At 46.3% G+C, this 15,306-nt stretch overlaps 1 protein-coding gene and 1 non-coding gene across 12 annotated transcripts in view; both read left to right on the plus strand.

Annotated features, from left to right (window-relative positions):
* TRAF3 (TNF receptor associated factor 3) overlaps positions 1-15,306 on the plus strand; it is a 133,988-nt gene that overhangs the window by 83,894 nt on the left and 34,788 nt on the right. For all 11 annotated transcript variants that reach the window (XM_039462944.2, XM_074394336.1, XM_074394335.1 and 8 more), the window contains 2 exons: positions 11,264-11,525; positions 13,126-13,177. In XM_039462944.2, the coding sequence (XP_039318878.2) occupies positions 11,281-11,525; positions 13,126-13,177 (297 nt within the window). In that variant the 5' untranslated portion in view covers positions 11,264-11,280. The remainder of the gene's footprint in view (positions 1-11,263; positions 11,526-13,125; positions 13,178-15,306) is intronic.
* On the plus strand, positions 6,354-6,460 carry LOC120361433 (U6 spliceosomal RNA). The gene has a single exon (XR_005577626.1). It is a non-coding gene; the product is annotated as a U6 spliceosomal RNA (small nuclear RNA).

Below are 15,306 nucleotides of genomic sequence, written 5' to 3' on the forward strand. Positions count from 1 at the left end.
TCTTCTAAGAATTTTATAGTTTTAGCTATTATATTTTGATTGCTGATCCATTTAGAGTTAGTTTGTGTATGTGGAGTGAGGTAGAGGTCCAAGTTTGCTTTGCAAATGTTAACCCAGCTGTCCTAGAACTGTTTGTTCAACTATTCTTTTCCTGCTAAATGGTCTCATTTAGCACACTTGTCAAACGTCACTTGAGGCCAGGTGCCGTAGCTCATGCCTGTAATCCCAGCACTTTGGGAGGCTAAGTCAGGCAGATCACTTGAGGCCAGGAGTTCAAGACCAGCCTGGCCGACATGAAAAAAACCCCATCTCTACTAAAAAATGCAGGCTGGGTGCAGTGTCTCACACCTTTAATCCCAGCACTTTGGGAGGCCGAGGCGGGTGGATCACAAGGTCAGGAGATTGAGACCATGCTAGCTAACACAGTGAAACACCGTCTCTACTAAAAATACAAAAAATTAGCTGCGCGTGGTGGCGTGCGCCTGTAGTCCCAGCTGCTCATGAGGCTGAGACACAAGAATCGCTTGAACCTGGGAGGCAGAGGTTGCAGTGAACTGAGATTGCACCACTGCACTCCAGCCTGGGTGATAAGGCGAGACTGTCCAAAAAAAAAAAAAGAGTCACTTGGCCATAGATACATGTGTTTACTTTTGTATTTTCAGTTTTATTACATTGGTCTGTATATCTGTTCTTCTGCCAGTACCACATAGTTTTGATTATTAAAGCTTTGTAGTAAGTTTCAAAAGAGGGAAATACGAGTCTTAAAACATTGGTCTTCTTTTTCAGTATTGTTTTGGCTATTTGAGGCATCTTGCAGTTCCTTAAGAATTTGAGGATCAGATTTTTATTTTATTTTTCCTGTTGTGGAGATAGTCTCTCACTATATTGCCTGTGCTGGTCTTGAACTCCTGGTTTCAAGTGATCCTCCTGCCTCAGCATCTCAAACTGCTAGGTATGAGTCATGGTGCCTAGACTCAGATTTTTTATTTCTGCATAAAAGAGCTGTTGAAAATTTAATAGGGGTTGCACTGAATCTGTAAATCACTTTGGGTAGCGTGTTAGGGTCCTGCAGTAAAACTGAACCAGTTGTGTGTACGTGTGTGTGTTTGTGTGTGTGTCTTAGAGATTTATTAAATGGAATTGGCTCACACATGGAGGTAGGCATGTCCCAAGATATGCAGGAGGAGTTGGTGGACTAGAGACACAAGAGAACAGATGGTTTACTTCTAGTGCTAGCCCAAGTCTGAAGGCCTGAGAACTGGGGAAGCCAGTGGTGTAGTTCCTATCTGAAAGCTGGCAGGCCAAAGACCCAGGAAGAGCCATTGTTTCAGTTTGAGTACACAGGCAGGAAAAAAGCTGATGTCTCCGCTTGAAGATAGGCAGGCAGGAAGAACCTGCCTTGATGGTGGGGAAGGGTCAGGCTTTTTGTTTTATTCTGGCCTTGAACTAATTAGATGAGGGCCACTCATATTGAGGATGGCAGTCTGCTTCACTCAGTCTGCCAGTTTAAATGTTAATCTCATCCAAAACATCCTCACAGAAACACACCTAGTAATATTTATGCCATTTATTTTATGGATATAAACATTATAAATTATTGGTAGTGCCATAGTTTGTATTTACCAAAATATTGAGTTTTCCAGTCCATTTACGTGGGATGTGTTGCCATTTATTTTTGTTTTAATTTATTTCCTCAGTGTTTGTAGTTTTTATTGAAAAAGTCTTTTGCCTCCCTGATTAAATTTATTTCTGAGTAGTTTATTATTTTGGATGCTATTGTAAGTATAATTGTGTTCTTGGGCCGGGTGCGGTGGCTCAAGCCTGTAATCCCAGCACTTTTGGGAGTCTGAGGCGGGCAGATCACGAGGTCAAGAGATAGAGACCATCCTGGCCAACATGGTGAAACCCCGTCTCTACTAAAAATTAAAAAAAAAAAATTAGCTGGGTGTGGTGGCGTGTGCCTGTAGTCCCAGCTACTTGGGAGGCTGAGGTGGAAGAATTGCTTGAACCCAGGAGGTGGAGGTTGCAGTGAACCGAGATTGTGCCACTGCACTCCAGCCTGGCACCTGGTGACAGAGTGAGACTCTCAAAAAAAAAAAAAATTAAATAAATAAATAAATTGTGTTGATTTCTTTTTTTTTTTTTTTTTTTGCTTGTTTATTGCTGGTGTATAGAAATGCAGCTAATATTTATGTGTTGATCTTTACCCTGCAACTACAATGAATCAATTTCTTAGCTTGTTTTTCTTGTGGTTTCTCTGGAACTTTTTATATGTAAGATAATGTTGTCTGTGAATAGAGATAAATTTACTCTTTCTTTTCTGATTTGGATTTTTTTTTTCTGTCTAACTGCTCTGGCTAGAACTTCCAGTAAAGTATTGATTAGTAGAGACGAAAATAGGCATCCTTGTCTGGTCCCTGTTTTTAGGAGGAAAGCTTTCAGTTTTTCACCAGTGTATATGCTTATGGGTTTTCACAGATACCTTTTATCATGCTTAGGAACTTTCCTTCTGTTCCTACTATTCTGAGTGTTTTTATCATGAAAGGGTGTTGAATTTTGTCACATGCTTTTTCTACATTAATTAAACTGATTGTGTAGGGTTTTTTCCCCTTGTTCTATTAATATATATTACATCAATTGGTTTTTGTGTGTTGAACCAACCTTGCATTCATGGGATGACTTTCACTTGGAGTTACCTAGTATTTTGGGGGAAGGATCTCGCTCATTTTTGAAAGATAGTTTTACTGGATATAGAATTCTTGGTTAAAAAATAGCCAGACATGGTGGTGCGGGCCTGTAGTCCCAGGTCCCGGAGAGACTGAGGCAGGAGGATTGCTGAGCCCAGGAGTTGGAGGCTGCAGTGAGAGCTATGATTGCACCACTGTACTCCAGCCTGGGTGACAGAGTAAGATCCCATCTCCAAAAACAAAAAAAAGAATTCTTAGTTGACAGATTTTTTTCTTTCAGCCTTTATTTGTCACCTTTTGGCCTCTGTGGCTTTAGATGAGAAATCAGTTGTTAATCTTACTGAGAAATGCTTATATTTGAAGAGTCACTTTTCTCTTGCTGCTTCCTACAGTTCGACTACAGTGTGTCTGGGTGTGGCTCTTTGAATTTACCCAACTTTGAGTTTGTTGAGCTTCCTGGTTATGCAGATTAATGTTTCTCATTAAATGCAAGACTTGTCTACCATTATTTTTTCAAATATTCTTTTTTTCTCTTTTTTTCTCTTTCTGAGGTCTTATGATGTATATGTTGGTACAGCTGATGGTGTCCTGCCAGTTTCTGAGGCTGTTTTCTTCATTATTTTTTCTTACATTGTATAATCTCAATTGTCCTATCTTTAAGTTCTCTGATTGTCATTGCTGTCCATTGATTTCTGCTGTTGAGCCCCTGTAGTGAATTTTTCATTTCAGTTTTTGTGCTTTTCAACTCCAGAATTTGTTTGGTTCTTTTTTAAAAATATCTTTTTTTTCTTTATCAATATTCTCTATTCAGTGAGACATTGTTCTGATGGATCTTTTAGATTTTTGGACATGGTTTTCTTTAATTCTTAGAACATGTTTAAAGTAGCATATTTAAAGTCTTTATCCATAAGTCTTATGTCTGGGATTCCTCTTGAACGATTTCTGTTAGTTGCCTTTTTTCTGCATGTGAACTGGACTTTCTTTGCATCCCTTGTGATGCTGTGTTGAAAACTAGAAGTTTGCATTTATACTGTGGCAACTTTGGAATGAGATTCTTCCTTCTCCAGGGTTTGTTGGCTGCTTGTTATAGTCATTGTTTGTGTAGTTACTTTTCTGATCTAATTTTATATAGTATATATTCTTTATCATGTGTGGCCACTGAGTTCTCTGTTCGATTAGCATAGTGGTCAGCTTGTGATTAGACAGAGATTTTTAAAGTACCTAGAACAGCACATGTCTCCCACTCTTTTGAGATGAGGTCTATGTATATGTTGGAGCATGCCTTCAACACTCAGCCAGGCATTTGATGGTGATCCCTTGGCATTCACTGCCTGCTTGCCCAGAACCTGAAGGTCAGCCAGAGGTGAAAGCCTCGGCTTTTTCAGGTCTTTCCTGAACATGTACAGCCCTGGGCGTTTGTGGAGCCTTCTAGATTTCCAAGAATGTGTCAGAGCTTTTCAAACCCTTATTTCTAAAACATCTTGCTCCTCAGCTTTTCTTCCCAAGCTTTTGGTTAAATTGTTTGCCTCAACTGTTACCCAGTGGTTCAGGCAGCAGCAAATATGTCTGTCTGTAAATGTTTCCAATAACCTTTTCCCCACTTTCCCTAGTAGATGCCTCAGCACCAGGAGGTAAAGTCACGCCCTTTGAGCCAGTCTTCCATGGAGTCAGTAGACGGGTCAAAACAAACAATTGCAGTTCTTTGCAGATGAGGCCCATTCCGCTCCCTCTGGGACCAGTGCATGCACCGGAATGGCCGCCTGTTGTCTTCCAGGCCACTGCTGCAGCCAGCATGGGAGCAGCGGTTAAAGTACTGTGGGACTCACTGTTCTTGCTGAGATTCAGCTGTTTCTCTCGATTAAGTGTTCTTCCGATTGCTGCAAGTTTTTAGTTTCCAAAGCTTTTTTTTTTTTTTTTTTTTTTTTGAGACGGAGTTTCGCTCTTGTTACCCAGGCTGGAGTGCAATGGTGCGATCTCAGCTCACCGCAACCTCCGCCTCCTGGGTTCGGGCAATTCTTCTGCCTCAGCCTCCTGAGTAGCTGGGATTACAGGCACGCGCCACCATGCCCAGCTAATTTTTTTTTTGTATTTTTAGTAGAGACGGGGTTTCACCATGTTGACCAGGATGGTCTCGATCTCTTGACCTCATGATGCACCTGCCTCAGCCTCCCAAAGTGCTGGGATTACAGGTGTGAGCCACTGTGCCCGGCCCTCAAAGCTTTAAAAAGAGTAGATTCTGACAGTTTTTGGCAGTTTTAAAACTTGCACATATTGAAGGATGGACTTTGAGTTCCTTACTCAGCCATTTTTGTGGACATTACTTAGTAGTCATAATTTAAATTTAATATTCTAGGACATAATTTAAATTTGTAAATTATGATCACTTTTGAGTTTGCTAAATTTATGTACACCTTACCTGATTCCAAAGGAGATTTAAGATGGCTTACAAGGATAAATATCATAAAAGATGCGGTGAATTATCATTGTTGGTATTTGTTGTGTACCTGTTGGGTTGAGGGCCTGTTAGTAAAAACTGCCCTCCCTGCTGTTGAGAACTTGGTCCTACAGATAGAAATGTTTCCTTGGCGACCTTGAGGTTCTTGCCCTCTGTGTTACATCGGTGGTGGGGAACCTGGGGCTGATTGCCTCCCACACTGGTCTGAGGGGGTCCGCCAGATTAGTGCCCAGCAGTAGGGATGGTTGTTACTGTCTACCTCTGAATTGATTGTGAGAAATGTGTCTGCAGTGTTGGTTTTCCTAAATCCAAAATGCTCCTTTGCTCAGGCAGAACAGGTAGGTATTTATATCCTATTTGAGGAGTTAAGATGTCATCTCCATTGTCCTAGCTGCTTCAGGAGGTGATTAGAGGATTCTTACACTTCAGATCAGAGGTGACTGCTCTTGGTGGCTCTTGATCACTGGGAGAGTCAAGGGCCATCAGTAAACCTGAGACTTGTCTGTCCACTGGTTCTGGTGTCTATTGAGACGTCTGTCTCCTGCTTTCCCAGGAGCCAGTTCAATCCTGTGGCCATCTCGTTGATACAGAAGGTCACGGGGCTGCCGGCTAGCTCTGCTCAGGGTTCATGTCATTTCTTTCTTCAGCGTTTGTTTAGAAAGCATATTTTCCTTGAGCAGTGTCTGTCAATTTGACATAGTGGCTTCTTTGCTAGTGTCATTGAGAATACCTCCTTTTGGCATTGCTTCTGTGACAGAATTAGGGCTGCCTTCTGTTTTTCTGTATATATTGGACTGTCCCTTTTTTTTAACCAGCATCACTCACAAGTTAATCAGATTTTTTTTTTCTTTTATTTTTGAGATGGAGTCTTACTTTGCTGCCCAGGCTGGAGTGCAGTGGCACGATCTGGGCTCACTGAAACCTCTGCCTCCCGAGTAGCTGGGACTATAGGCGTGTTCAAGCAATTCTCCTGCCTCAGCCTCCCAAGTAGCTGGGACTATAGGCATGTGCCACCATGCCCAGCTAATTTTTGTATTTTAGTAGAGACAGGGTTTCACCATGTTGGCCAGGCTGGTCTTGAACTCCTGACCTCAAGTAATCTACCCACCTCAGCCTCCCAGCTGGGATTACAGGCACGAGCCACCACACCTGGCCTAATACAATTAAGATTTCTTTTCATTAAAAGACACCGTAAATAAAGTCAAGCCATAGTGCTCACTTTGGCAGCATGTATACTAGAATTGGAACAATACAGAGAAGATTCGCATGGCCCCTGAGCAAGGATGACACGCAAATTAATGAAGCAGTTCCATTTCTAAATATATGCACTCCTATGTTTATTGCAGCACTATTTACAATAGCAAAGACTTGGAACCAACCCAGTGTCCATCAGTGATAGACTAGATAAAGAAAATGTGGCGCATATACACCATGGAATACTTACGCAGCCATAAGAAAGAATGAGTTCATGTTCTTTACAGGGACATGGATGAAGCTGGAAACCATCATTCTCAGCAAACTAACACAGGAACAGAAAACCAAATACTGCATCAAGTGGGAGTTGAAGAGTGAGAATACATGGACACAGGGAGGGGAACATTACACACTGGGGCCTCACAGCGGGTAGCAGGGGCTAAGGGAGGAAGAGCAGGGGGTGGAGGGATTGGGGAGGGATAACATTAGGAAAAATACCTAATATAGGTAACGGGTTGATGGGTGCAGCAAACCACCATGGCCCATGTATATCTATGTAACAAACCTGCATTTAAAGTGCAATAATTAAAACAACAAAGTCAAGCCATAAATAGGGGAAAGACATCTGTAATACATATAACTAACAAAGGATTAGCTGTTAACAGAGTAAATAGATGTAGGATCTCTCCACATAAATATTGCAAGGGACAATAACCCAATTAAAAAAATGACAGTACCAGGTGCAGTTGTTCATGCTTGTAATCCCAGCACTTTGGGAGGCTGAGGTAGGAGGATCGTTTGAGAGGGGGCCGGGCAATGTAGCAAGAACCCCAGCTCCTGAAAAAATTAAAAAATTAGCTGGGACTGGTGGCATGTGCCTATAATCCTAGCCACTCCGGAGGCTGAGGTGGGAGGATTGAGCCCAGGGGGCTGAGGCTGCAGTGAGCCATGATGGCGCCACTGTTCTCCAGCCTGGGCAACAGAATGAGTCTCCATCTCCTGAAAACGCACACACACAAAGAAAAAAAAATGACAAGGAAACACAATTTGGCATTTCACAGAAGAAAAGACAAGTGGCCTCTCAGCATATGAAAAGATGCCAAACCTTTCTAACCAGGATGAGGGCCAACAAGACTCTTGTCCTTGGTTGGTAGAAATGAAGATGACTGATAACTGTAAGTGTTGGTGAGAGTGTAGGATCACAGAAATTCTCGTGCTGCTGGTGGAAGTATTTGTTGTTACCTCTGCTTTGGAGAGCAGTTTGGTGCTCATTTACAAAATCGGCCTTTCATACAACCTATGCACTGGCCACTCCTCTGCGCTCTCTAGATGTAGAGTCCAGAGCAGGGACTGGTCAACTCTTTCTGTTAGGGACAAGAGAGTAAATACCCTAGGCTTTGTGAACCACATACACACTTAGTCTTTGTTTTATAACGCTTTAAAAATCTAAAAAGCAGGCTGGGTGTGGTGGCTCATGCCTGTAATCCCAGGACTTTGGGAGGCCAAGGTGGGCAGACCACAAGGTCGAGACCATCGTGGCCAACATGGTGAAATCCCACCTCTACTAAAATGTAAAAAATTAGCTGGGTGTGGTGGTGTGTGCCTGTAGTTCCAGCTACTCGGGAAGCTGAGGCAGGGGAATCGCTTGAACCCAGGAAGCAGAGGTTGCAGTGAACTGAGATTGCTCCACTTTACTCCAGTCTGGCAGCAGAGTAACACTCCATCTCAAAAAAAAAAAAAAATCTAAAAAGTATTCTTAGTTCAAAGACCTTACAAAAATAGGCTGCTGGCTAGATTTGACCCAGAGGCTGTAGTTTGCCAATTTCTGATTCTCTGTTCTAGGGGATATACCCTGGAGAAACTTAGTTATATGCAGTCTTAGCAGCAGGAGGTCTGGGAAAGCACAGAGCGGGCTGCAGGAGTTGAGAGAGAGGGGAGGGTGGGAGGGTGGCCTCCTGGAGAAGGTGGGGGGCTGGCCTGCATGTGTCTGGGTAGGCTCTGCAGTGGCCTGGCTGGGCCTAGGGGAACCCAGAGCATCTGAGGGACATCGGGTCAGTGTGGAGAGCAGAGTGGCGGCCAGGGCCAGGGCCACAGGTTGAGGCTGGTTGACCCTATTACCTGTCGGGCAAGGCTAGCACCTGCTGCCCTTGCTGCTTGACTTGGAAAGATGAGTGAGCATCGTAATGGACCAGCAAGTTTGTAAGCAAAAACAGAAAAGACACCTACGATGCATATACTTTTTTTTTTTTTTTTTTTTTTTTGAGATGGAGTCTTGCTCTGTCGCCAGGCTGGAGTGCAATGGCGCGATCTCAGCTCACTGCAACCTCAGCCTCCTGAGTAGCTGGGACCACAGGCACGCACCACCATGCCCAGCTAATTTTTTGTATTTTTTTTTTTTTTTTTGAGACGGAGTTTCGCTCTCTCGTTACCCAGGCTGGAGTGCAATGGCGCGATCTTGGCTCACCGCAACCTCCGCCTCCTGGGCTCAGGCAATTCTCCTGCCTCAGCCTCCTAAGTAGCTGGGATTACAGGCACGCGCCACCACGCCCAGCTAGTTTTTTGTATTTTTAGTAGAGACAGGGTTTCACTATGTTGACCAGGATGGTCTCGATCTCTCGACCTTGTGATCCACCTGCCTCGGCCTCCCAAAGTGCTGGGATTACAGGCTGAGCCACCGCGCCAGGCCAATTTTTTGTATTTTTAGTAGAGACGGGGTTTCACCATGTTGACCAGGTTGGTCTCGATCTCTTGACCTCGTGATCCACCTGCCTCGGCCTCCCAAAGTGCTGGGATTACAGGCTTGAGCCACCGCGCCAGGCCACGATGCATATACTTTAACATCAACGTTTTAAAAACTTTTTGTTTTCACAAATACGCAATTTCCCACACTTTGCCCACACAGCAATGTTTTATGAAGCTGACCCAGTGGCTGGAATGCCAGTTCATCAGTCTCTGAAGTTCTCTGCTGCCAGTGTTCATTCCTGTTTTCTTCTAGCTCTGAAGTTGGGCTGGGAGGCTGTCAGCTCATGTGCCTGTCAGCTTCATGCAGGCAGCAAGAACAGGCTTGGAGGGAGGGGCTTTGTCGCCCACCCAACAGCTACCTCCCTGGGATGCCCAGGGCCTCAGGAGTGAAAGGAATTTGGCTCCTACTTCTCTAAGTAGCAAACATAGATGAATTCAGCGCAGGAATGCAGTGCATTTTTCAGGGAGCTGGTGAGTTAGTTTTGAAAGAAACTTCCTCTGTTTACCTGAACTTTCTTTTCAAGAAAGTTCATGGTGTGCAAACTGACCTCCACACTGACCAGCATTCACTAGGATTTTTTCGTTATAAAAATGGCCACTGCACGGTATCCAGAAAGCAAAGACAAGAGAAGCCAGACTTTATTCCACCATCTGGAAACATTTAATTTGTGCTTTGGTTAAGTGTTAGCATGTATTTAGGATGATTGATCAAATTGTTAGTGTGTTAATGAGTGCACAGTGTAATTTTTATTAAAGCTCAAGTTTCTTCAGGAACTCAATTCAACTCCTGCACGTTCCTGGGTATTGTCGTTTACTTGATCTTGAGGTCTCCTTTGGCAGAGCTGTGCAGGCCGGGACCTTTGTGGCTTATTGTGGGGAGCTGTTTGCTTTACCTGTCAGTGGGAACCTGCAGCGGGGAGACAGCCAGTCTCACAGAGTACCTTGTCAGCAGGTATGGAAGAGAGCCCACTCAGACAGACCTGCTCTGTGTGGTGTCCCCTCTGCCAGCACAGCCCTTGGGTACATTGGCATCTACCTGAGCCCCCTCATGCACGCAGGGAGCCACACCCCTCACACACTCCTCACCAGTGCAGCGTGGTGTGGCCTGCTCTGTAGGTCCACGGTGGGCCCACCCCACAGCTCTGTGCTCAGCCTGCTGGGTCATGGTGGTGGTAGATTAATAAGATGAGGGTGGACATCAAAACGGAGCACTTTGGGTACTGTGGGCACATCTCACAGGGTTTCCCAGGGAAGGAGCAGCTCCTGGGCTCCAGAAGCAGGTTGACCAGGCCACCCTGAGTTGTGTCATCCAGACTCATCTAGCAGAAGTCAGTGAGGAAAGAAAACTGGCTAAGAACGGCTGTTTCAGCCAAAAGCTCAGAATGATGCATTGAATTCAGAGTTACCACACAGCAAAGTAATATGTGTAATTTTTTTAAACCTCAGAAATACTCTGTTTATTATTAACTTTTTTTTTTTTTGAGACGGAGTTTCACTCTTGTTACCCAGGCTGGAGTGCAATGGCACGATCTCAGCTCACCGCAACCTCCGCCTCCTGGATTCAGGCAATTCTCCTGTCTCAGCCTCCTGAGTAGCTGGGATTACAGGCACACGCCACCATGCCCAGCTAATTTTTTGTATTTTTCGTAGAGATGGGGTTTCACAATGTTGACCAGGATGGTCTCGATTTCTTGACCTCGTGATCCACCTGCCTCGGCCTCCCAAAGTGCTGGGATTACAGGCTTGAGCCACCGTGCCTGGCTATTATTAACTTTTAAAAATTTGTGGCGACAGCCTCACTCTGCAATCAGGCTGGAGTGCAGTGGTGCCGTCATAGCTCAGGGCAGCCTCTACCTCCCGAGCTCAGCAGTCCTCCCACCTCAGCCTCCCAAGGAGCTGGGACCCCAGGTGTGTGCCTCTCTGCCTAGCCCAATTTATTAAGTACACCTTTTAGGAAATTCTTTGAATAGTAATATCAATAGTTTCTGTGTGTTTGGGTAAAATAGAAAGGAAGGAAGCATATTGGATCATGTTTTGTTCCCAACACATATTAAAGCTGGAAAGATTCTTGTGTTACCTAAAACCAAAAGACAGCACACCTCAGGCGCTTTTGCGTTCCCTAAGCTGTGTGTGTTTCCTGGCATGAGAGGATATGACGGCGCGCTTTTGACTGTTCTTCCCGCAGAACTCCTCCTTGCTAAAATGGAGTCCAGTAAGAAGATGGACTCGCCTGGCACGCTGCAGACCAACCCGCCACTGAAGCTGCACGCTGACCGCAGTGCCGGGACACCGATTTTTGTCCCTGAGCAAGGAGGCTACAAGGAGAAGTTTGTGAAGGCCGTGGAGGACAAGTACAAGTGTGAGAAGTGCCGCCTGGTGCTGTGCAGCCCGAAGCAGACCGAGTGTGGCCACCGCTTCTGCGAGAGCTGCATGGCCTCTCTGCTGAGGTAGGCGCCTTTGCCCGGCCCCCACCTGCTGCCTCCTCGGCCTTCGGCCTTACTCTGTCCTTCATTTGTTTCTTTGAAATAAAACCTCTAGCGGTGTAAAGCCCTGCAGAAGTCCGTAAAAGCCCCTGGGCCCTGCTTGTGAATCTGCTGGGGAGGTACCGTGGGAGCCCGCATCTGGGTTTACTGAGGCCTCCGGGCGCCTGACCCGTCTGGCCCGTGTCGTTCCACTCTGTCTGCAGAGCCTTGGCGCCCCTCCTATGTGTTGCGGTATTTTATTTATTTATTTATTTTTTAATTTTTTTTTTTTTTTAAGACGAGGTTTCACCATGTTGGTCAGGCTGGTCTTGAACTCCCGACCTCAGGTGATCCACCCGCCTTGGCCTCCAAAGTGCTTGGATTACAGGCATGAGCCACCATTGAAGAAGCGCACGGTTCCATGGAGGAGACACACCAGGAAATAAGCCAGTCATTGAAGGGCACGTGTGCTGGTGTGCGAGGTGCTGGAAAGAGAGGTGGGAGGATGGGGTCAGCCTCAAGGACTGGGTGGGTCCCTACTGGAGCAGAAACCGGGGCCGCACGCTTCCATAGCAGGCTCGTGTGGAACGTGCACCCAGCCCTTGGCAGCCCTTCACTGCTGAGCACCGGTGCCAGCACCACTGGAGGATCGTGAAGGCGCTGGAGCTTCCCTGCAGCATAGCGTAGGCCAGGACAGCACCTGGATTCACCTTGCAGGCCTCATGTTTTCAGACATGGTGCTGGGTGCTAGGGTTGCTGGAGGATACCCTGATCTTGGCCACTGTGGTCAGGGCGCATTGGCCTGGGAAGGTTGCCAGCTCCTCCCCCCGTAGCACTCAAGCCCAGGCTGCCCCAGAGCCCTAGCTTGGGCCCAGCAGCCAGCCCCCTGCCCTGTCACCTACCTTCAACCCCCCACTCCTTCTCTGTGCTTTCCTCTGTGGTCTTGCTCACTCATCCCAAAGAGTCAACTCACCTTTGCTCACTTGGGGGCAAAGTGACATTTGGGCTTAGTGACAGCACAGGAGACACAGAACACCATGTCTCCTAACACAAGAGCTGGACTACACTGTGGGCCCAGGAGAAGCCTCCCGGTGCAGGAGGGGCTGGAGCCCTGTTTTAGGGTGGCCGCAGGGGAGGGAGGCTGGTCTGCCTGTGCGGGTGCCACTGGCCTTCCAATAGACAGTGAAGCAAGTGGCCTGTGGAGAAGGGCTGGCAGCGTTGACAAAGCAGGAGCAAGGCTCTCCGAGTAAACAGGTATTTACACCAAAGAGCTGCTCCGCAGATGCCTGGCTTTGGTTTCTGAAATAAAATTTCACTTTTACATTAAGTGGAGGGGGCTTTCCAAGTGGCACTGAACTAAACTGTTCTGCTTGGTAACTTCCTTTTGAAAAATCACCATTTAAAAAACGCAGCCCTTTTCTCCCATGGCTTCCTCCGTAACGCAGATCACCAGGGCGACCTGAAACTCTGCTCATGGCTGTGAGCCACTGTGCAGACCTGACCATAGAGCAATGCTCCGGGAGTCTCCTGAGTCCCCTCAAGAAAGGGACTCCACTCTAATGCAGTCATGTGCGTTTCCCCACAGCTCTTCAAGTCCAAAATGTACCGCGTGTCAAGAGAGCATCGTTAAAGATAAGGTATTCTTGTGGTTTTTTTTTTTGTTTTTTTTTTTTTAATTATTTTGTCACGTTTTCAGCTGGGTAATACTTTTCACATAGTTTGCATTCGGCACTCTGGCACAACACGTTCCTTCAGTTTTGGCAGCGGATGCCACAACCTCCCAGGCGGGACACTGTACCACATAATCACCTGGGTGGACAGTGGGTTCACATCTACTTGGCCACTCCCCTGCGGTGTAAGCTCCATGAGCTCCTTCACCCCCTCACCTGTAATAATCATATCACCTGCCAAGACCGCTGGGAGCTGGTGTGAGGAGTGAGGGGTTGATGTGAGCAAAGTGCGGAGGAGCCTGTCCCTGGCAGAGCTGCCTGTGATTGGGTCACTTCTGTCGTCACGGGTCTTTATCCCAGACAGCTTCTACTCAGCTCTTAAACTAGATTTTACCTTCAGACATGCTACGCTGAGGGGTTCATTTGAGTTTGCACTCCCCACCCCCTCCCACCTCTGGTGATACCTTGAAGTCATTAGCCATGAGTGAGATTAGCTCCTTCTTACCCCCTGTGGTTGTCCTCAGCTAGAGCCTGTGGGTGTGTCTGCACATTCAGAGGATGGGGCTGCCACCAGCCTCTCTCCTGGGGCCTGGTCCTTCTCATGGAGACCAACAGCCATCCATGTGCTGCTAAACCCTGCCAGGCACACTTGGAGTGTGAAACAATTCATTCTTTGAGGTAGAGTTTCGCTCTTGTCGCCCAGGCTGGAGTGAGGTGATGCAATCTCGGCTCACTGCAACCTCCGCCTCCCAGGTTGAAGCGATTCTCATGCCTCAGCCTCCCAAGTAGCTGGAATTATAGGCACAAGCCACCATGCCCAGCTAATTTTTGTATTTTTAGTAGAGATGGGATTTTCACCACGTTGGTTAGGCTGATGTCAAACTCCTGACCTCAGGTGATCTGCCCGACTCAGCCTACCAAAGTGCTGGGATTACAGGCGTGAGCCACTGTACCCACCAATTCATTCTTAAAGTGCTTAAAATGTCAATAAAAATGTGTGTTTCCATACTTTGAGTAATGAATCTAACCATTTTTTAAATGCAGGTTATTAAGTTGTACAATAAAATTCTTGCTCTGGGGTTTTCCTGTCTAAAGCACCTTGCAGATTGGGTTTGTTGGTCAGGGCAACCCAGGTGACTGCAGTGAATTGAGGATTGCTGACAGAGACAAGGGCATCCGATAGAGCCACTCTGGAAGGTGGAGAGCTGGAATTGGCCACCTGGCCCTGTACCTTTCCTTTCTCCACATTTACCTCCTACTGCCGAAGACTTGGTTAGTTCCTGTAAGGGAAGACAGCCACTCCCGTCTGCTCTGTACCTTGTCCTAGCATGATACCAGGCTGCCTTGTGAACATGTGCCTAACATGTGTGAGTGAGAGAGAAGCTCACAACAATGGCTGAGATGATTTTTTTAGTATCTCTGTTTCGTTATGCAGAATCATTATCCCCATTTTTTAATGACAGTAGCTGAAGAAAAATTGACAAGTTGCCGGGCACGGTGGCTCAAGCCTGTAATCCCAGCACTTTGGGAGGCCGAGGCGGGTGGATCACGAGGTCAAGAGATCGAGACCATCCTGGTCAACATGGTGAAACCCCGTCTCTACTAAAAATACAAAAATTAGCTGGGCGTGGTGGCGCGTGCCTATAATCCCAGCTACTCAGGAGGCTGAGGCAGGAGAATTGCCTGAACCTGGGAGGCGGAGGTTGCGGTGAGCCGAGATCGCGCCATTGCACTCCAGCCTGGGTAACAAGAGCGAAACTCCGTCTCAAAAAAAAAAAAAAGAAAAATTGACAAGTTTTGTCAAAGAACCATGAATGAGATGCACTCAAGCTGTGGACCCTCATGGAAAGAGTGGAGTTGTCTGGGCCCTAGGTGACCCAGGTCTACCCATCAGCAAGTCATCCAGGGATGGAGGCCTCTGGTCCTCATCTGTAAACAGGGACATTTGGAGTAAATAGTCTCAGATCCTGTCCATTCCAAAGTTCTGTTGACTTTAGTATCTGAAGTCATGACCTTTTTTTTATTTAGTCATATTTATGAAAGAAAAGCTTTGGCTCCAAATTAGTTTGTTTCTGTTAAAAGCTGTTGATTCTGTT

This window comes from Saimiri boliviensis, chromosome 2 (assembly GCF_048565385.1).
Source record: "Saimiri boliviensis isolate mSaiBol1 chromosome 2, mSaiBol1.pri, whole genome shotgun sequence".
NCBI lineage: Eukaryota > Metazoa > Chordata > Mammalia > Primates > Cebidae > Saimiri > Saimiri boliviensis.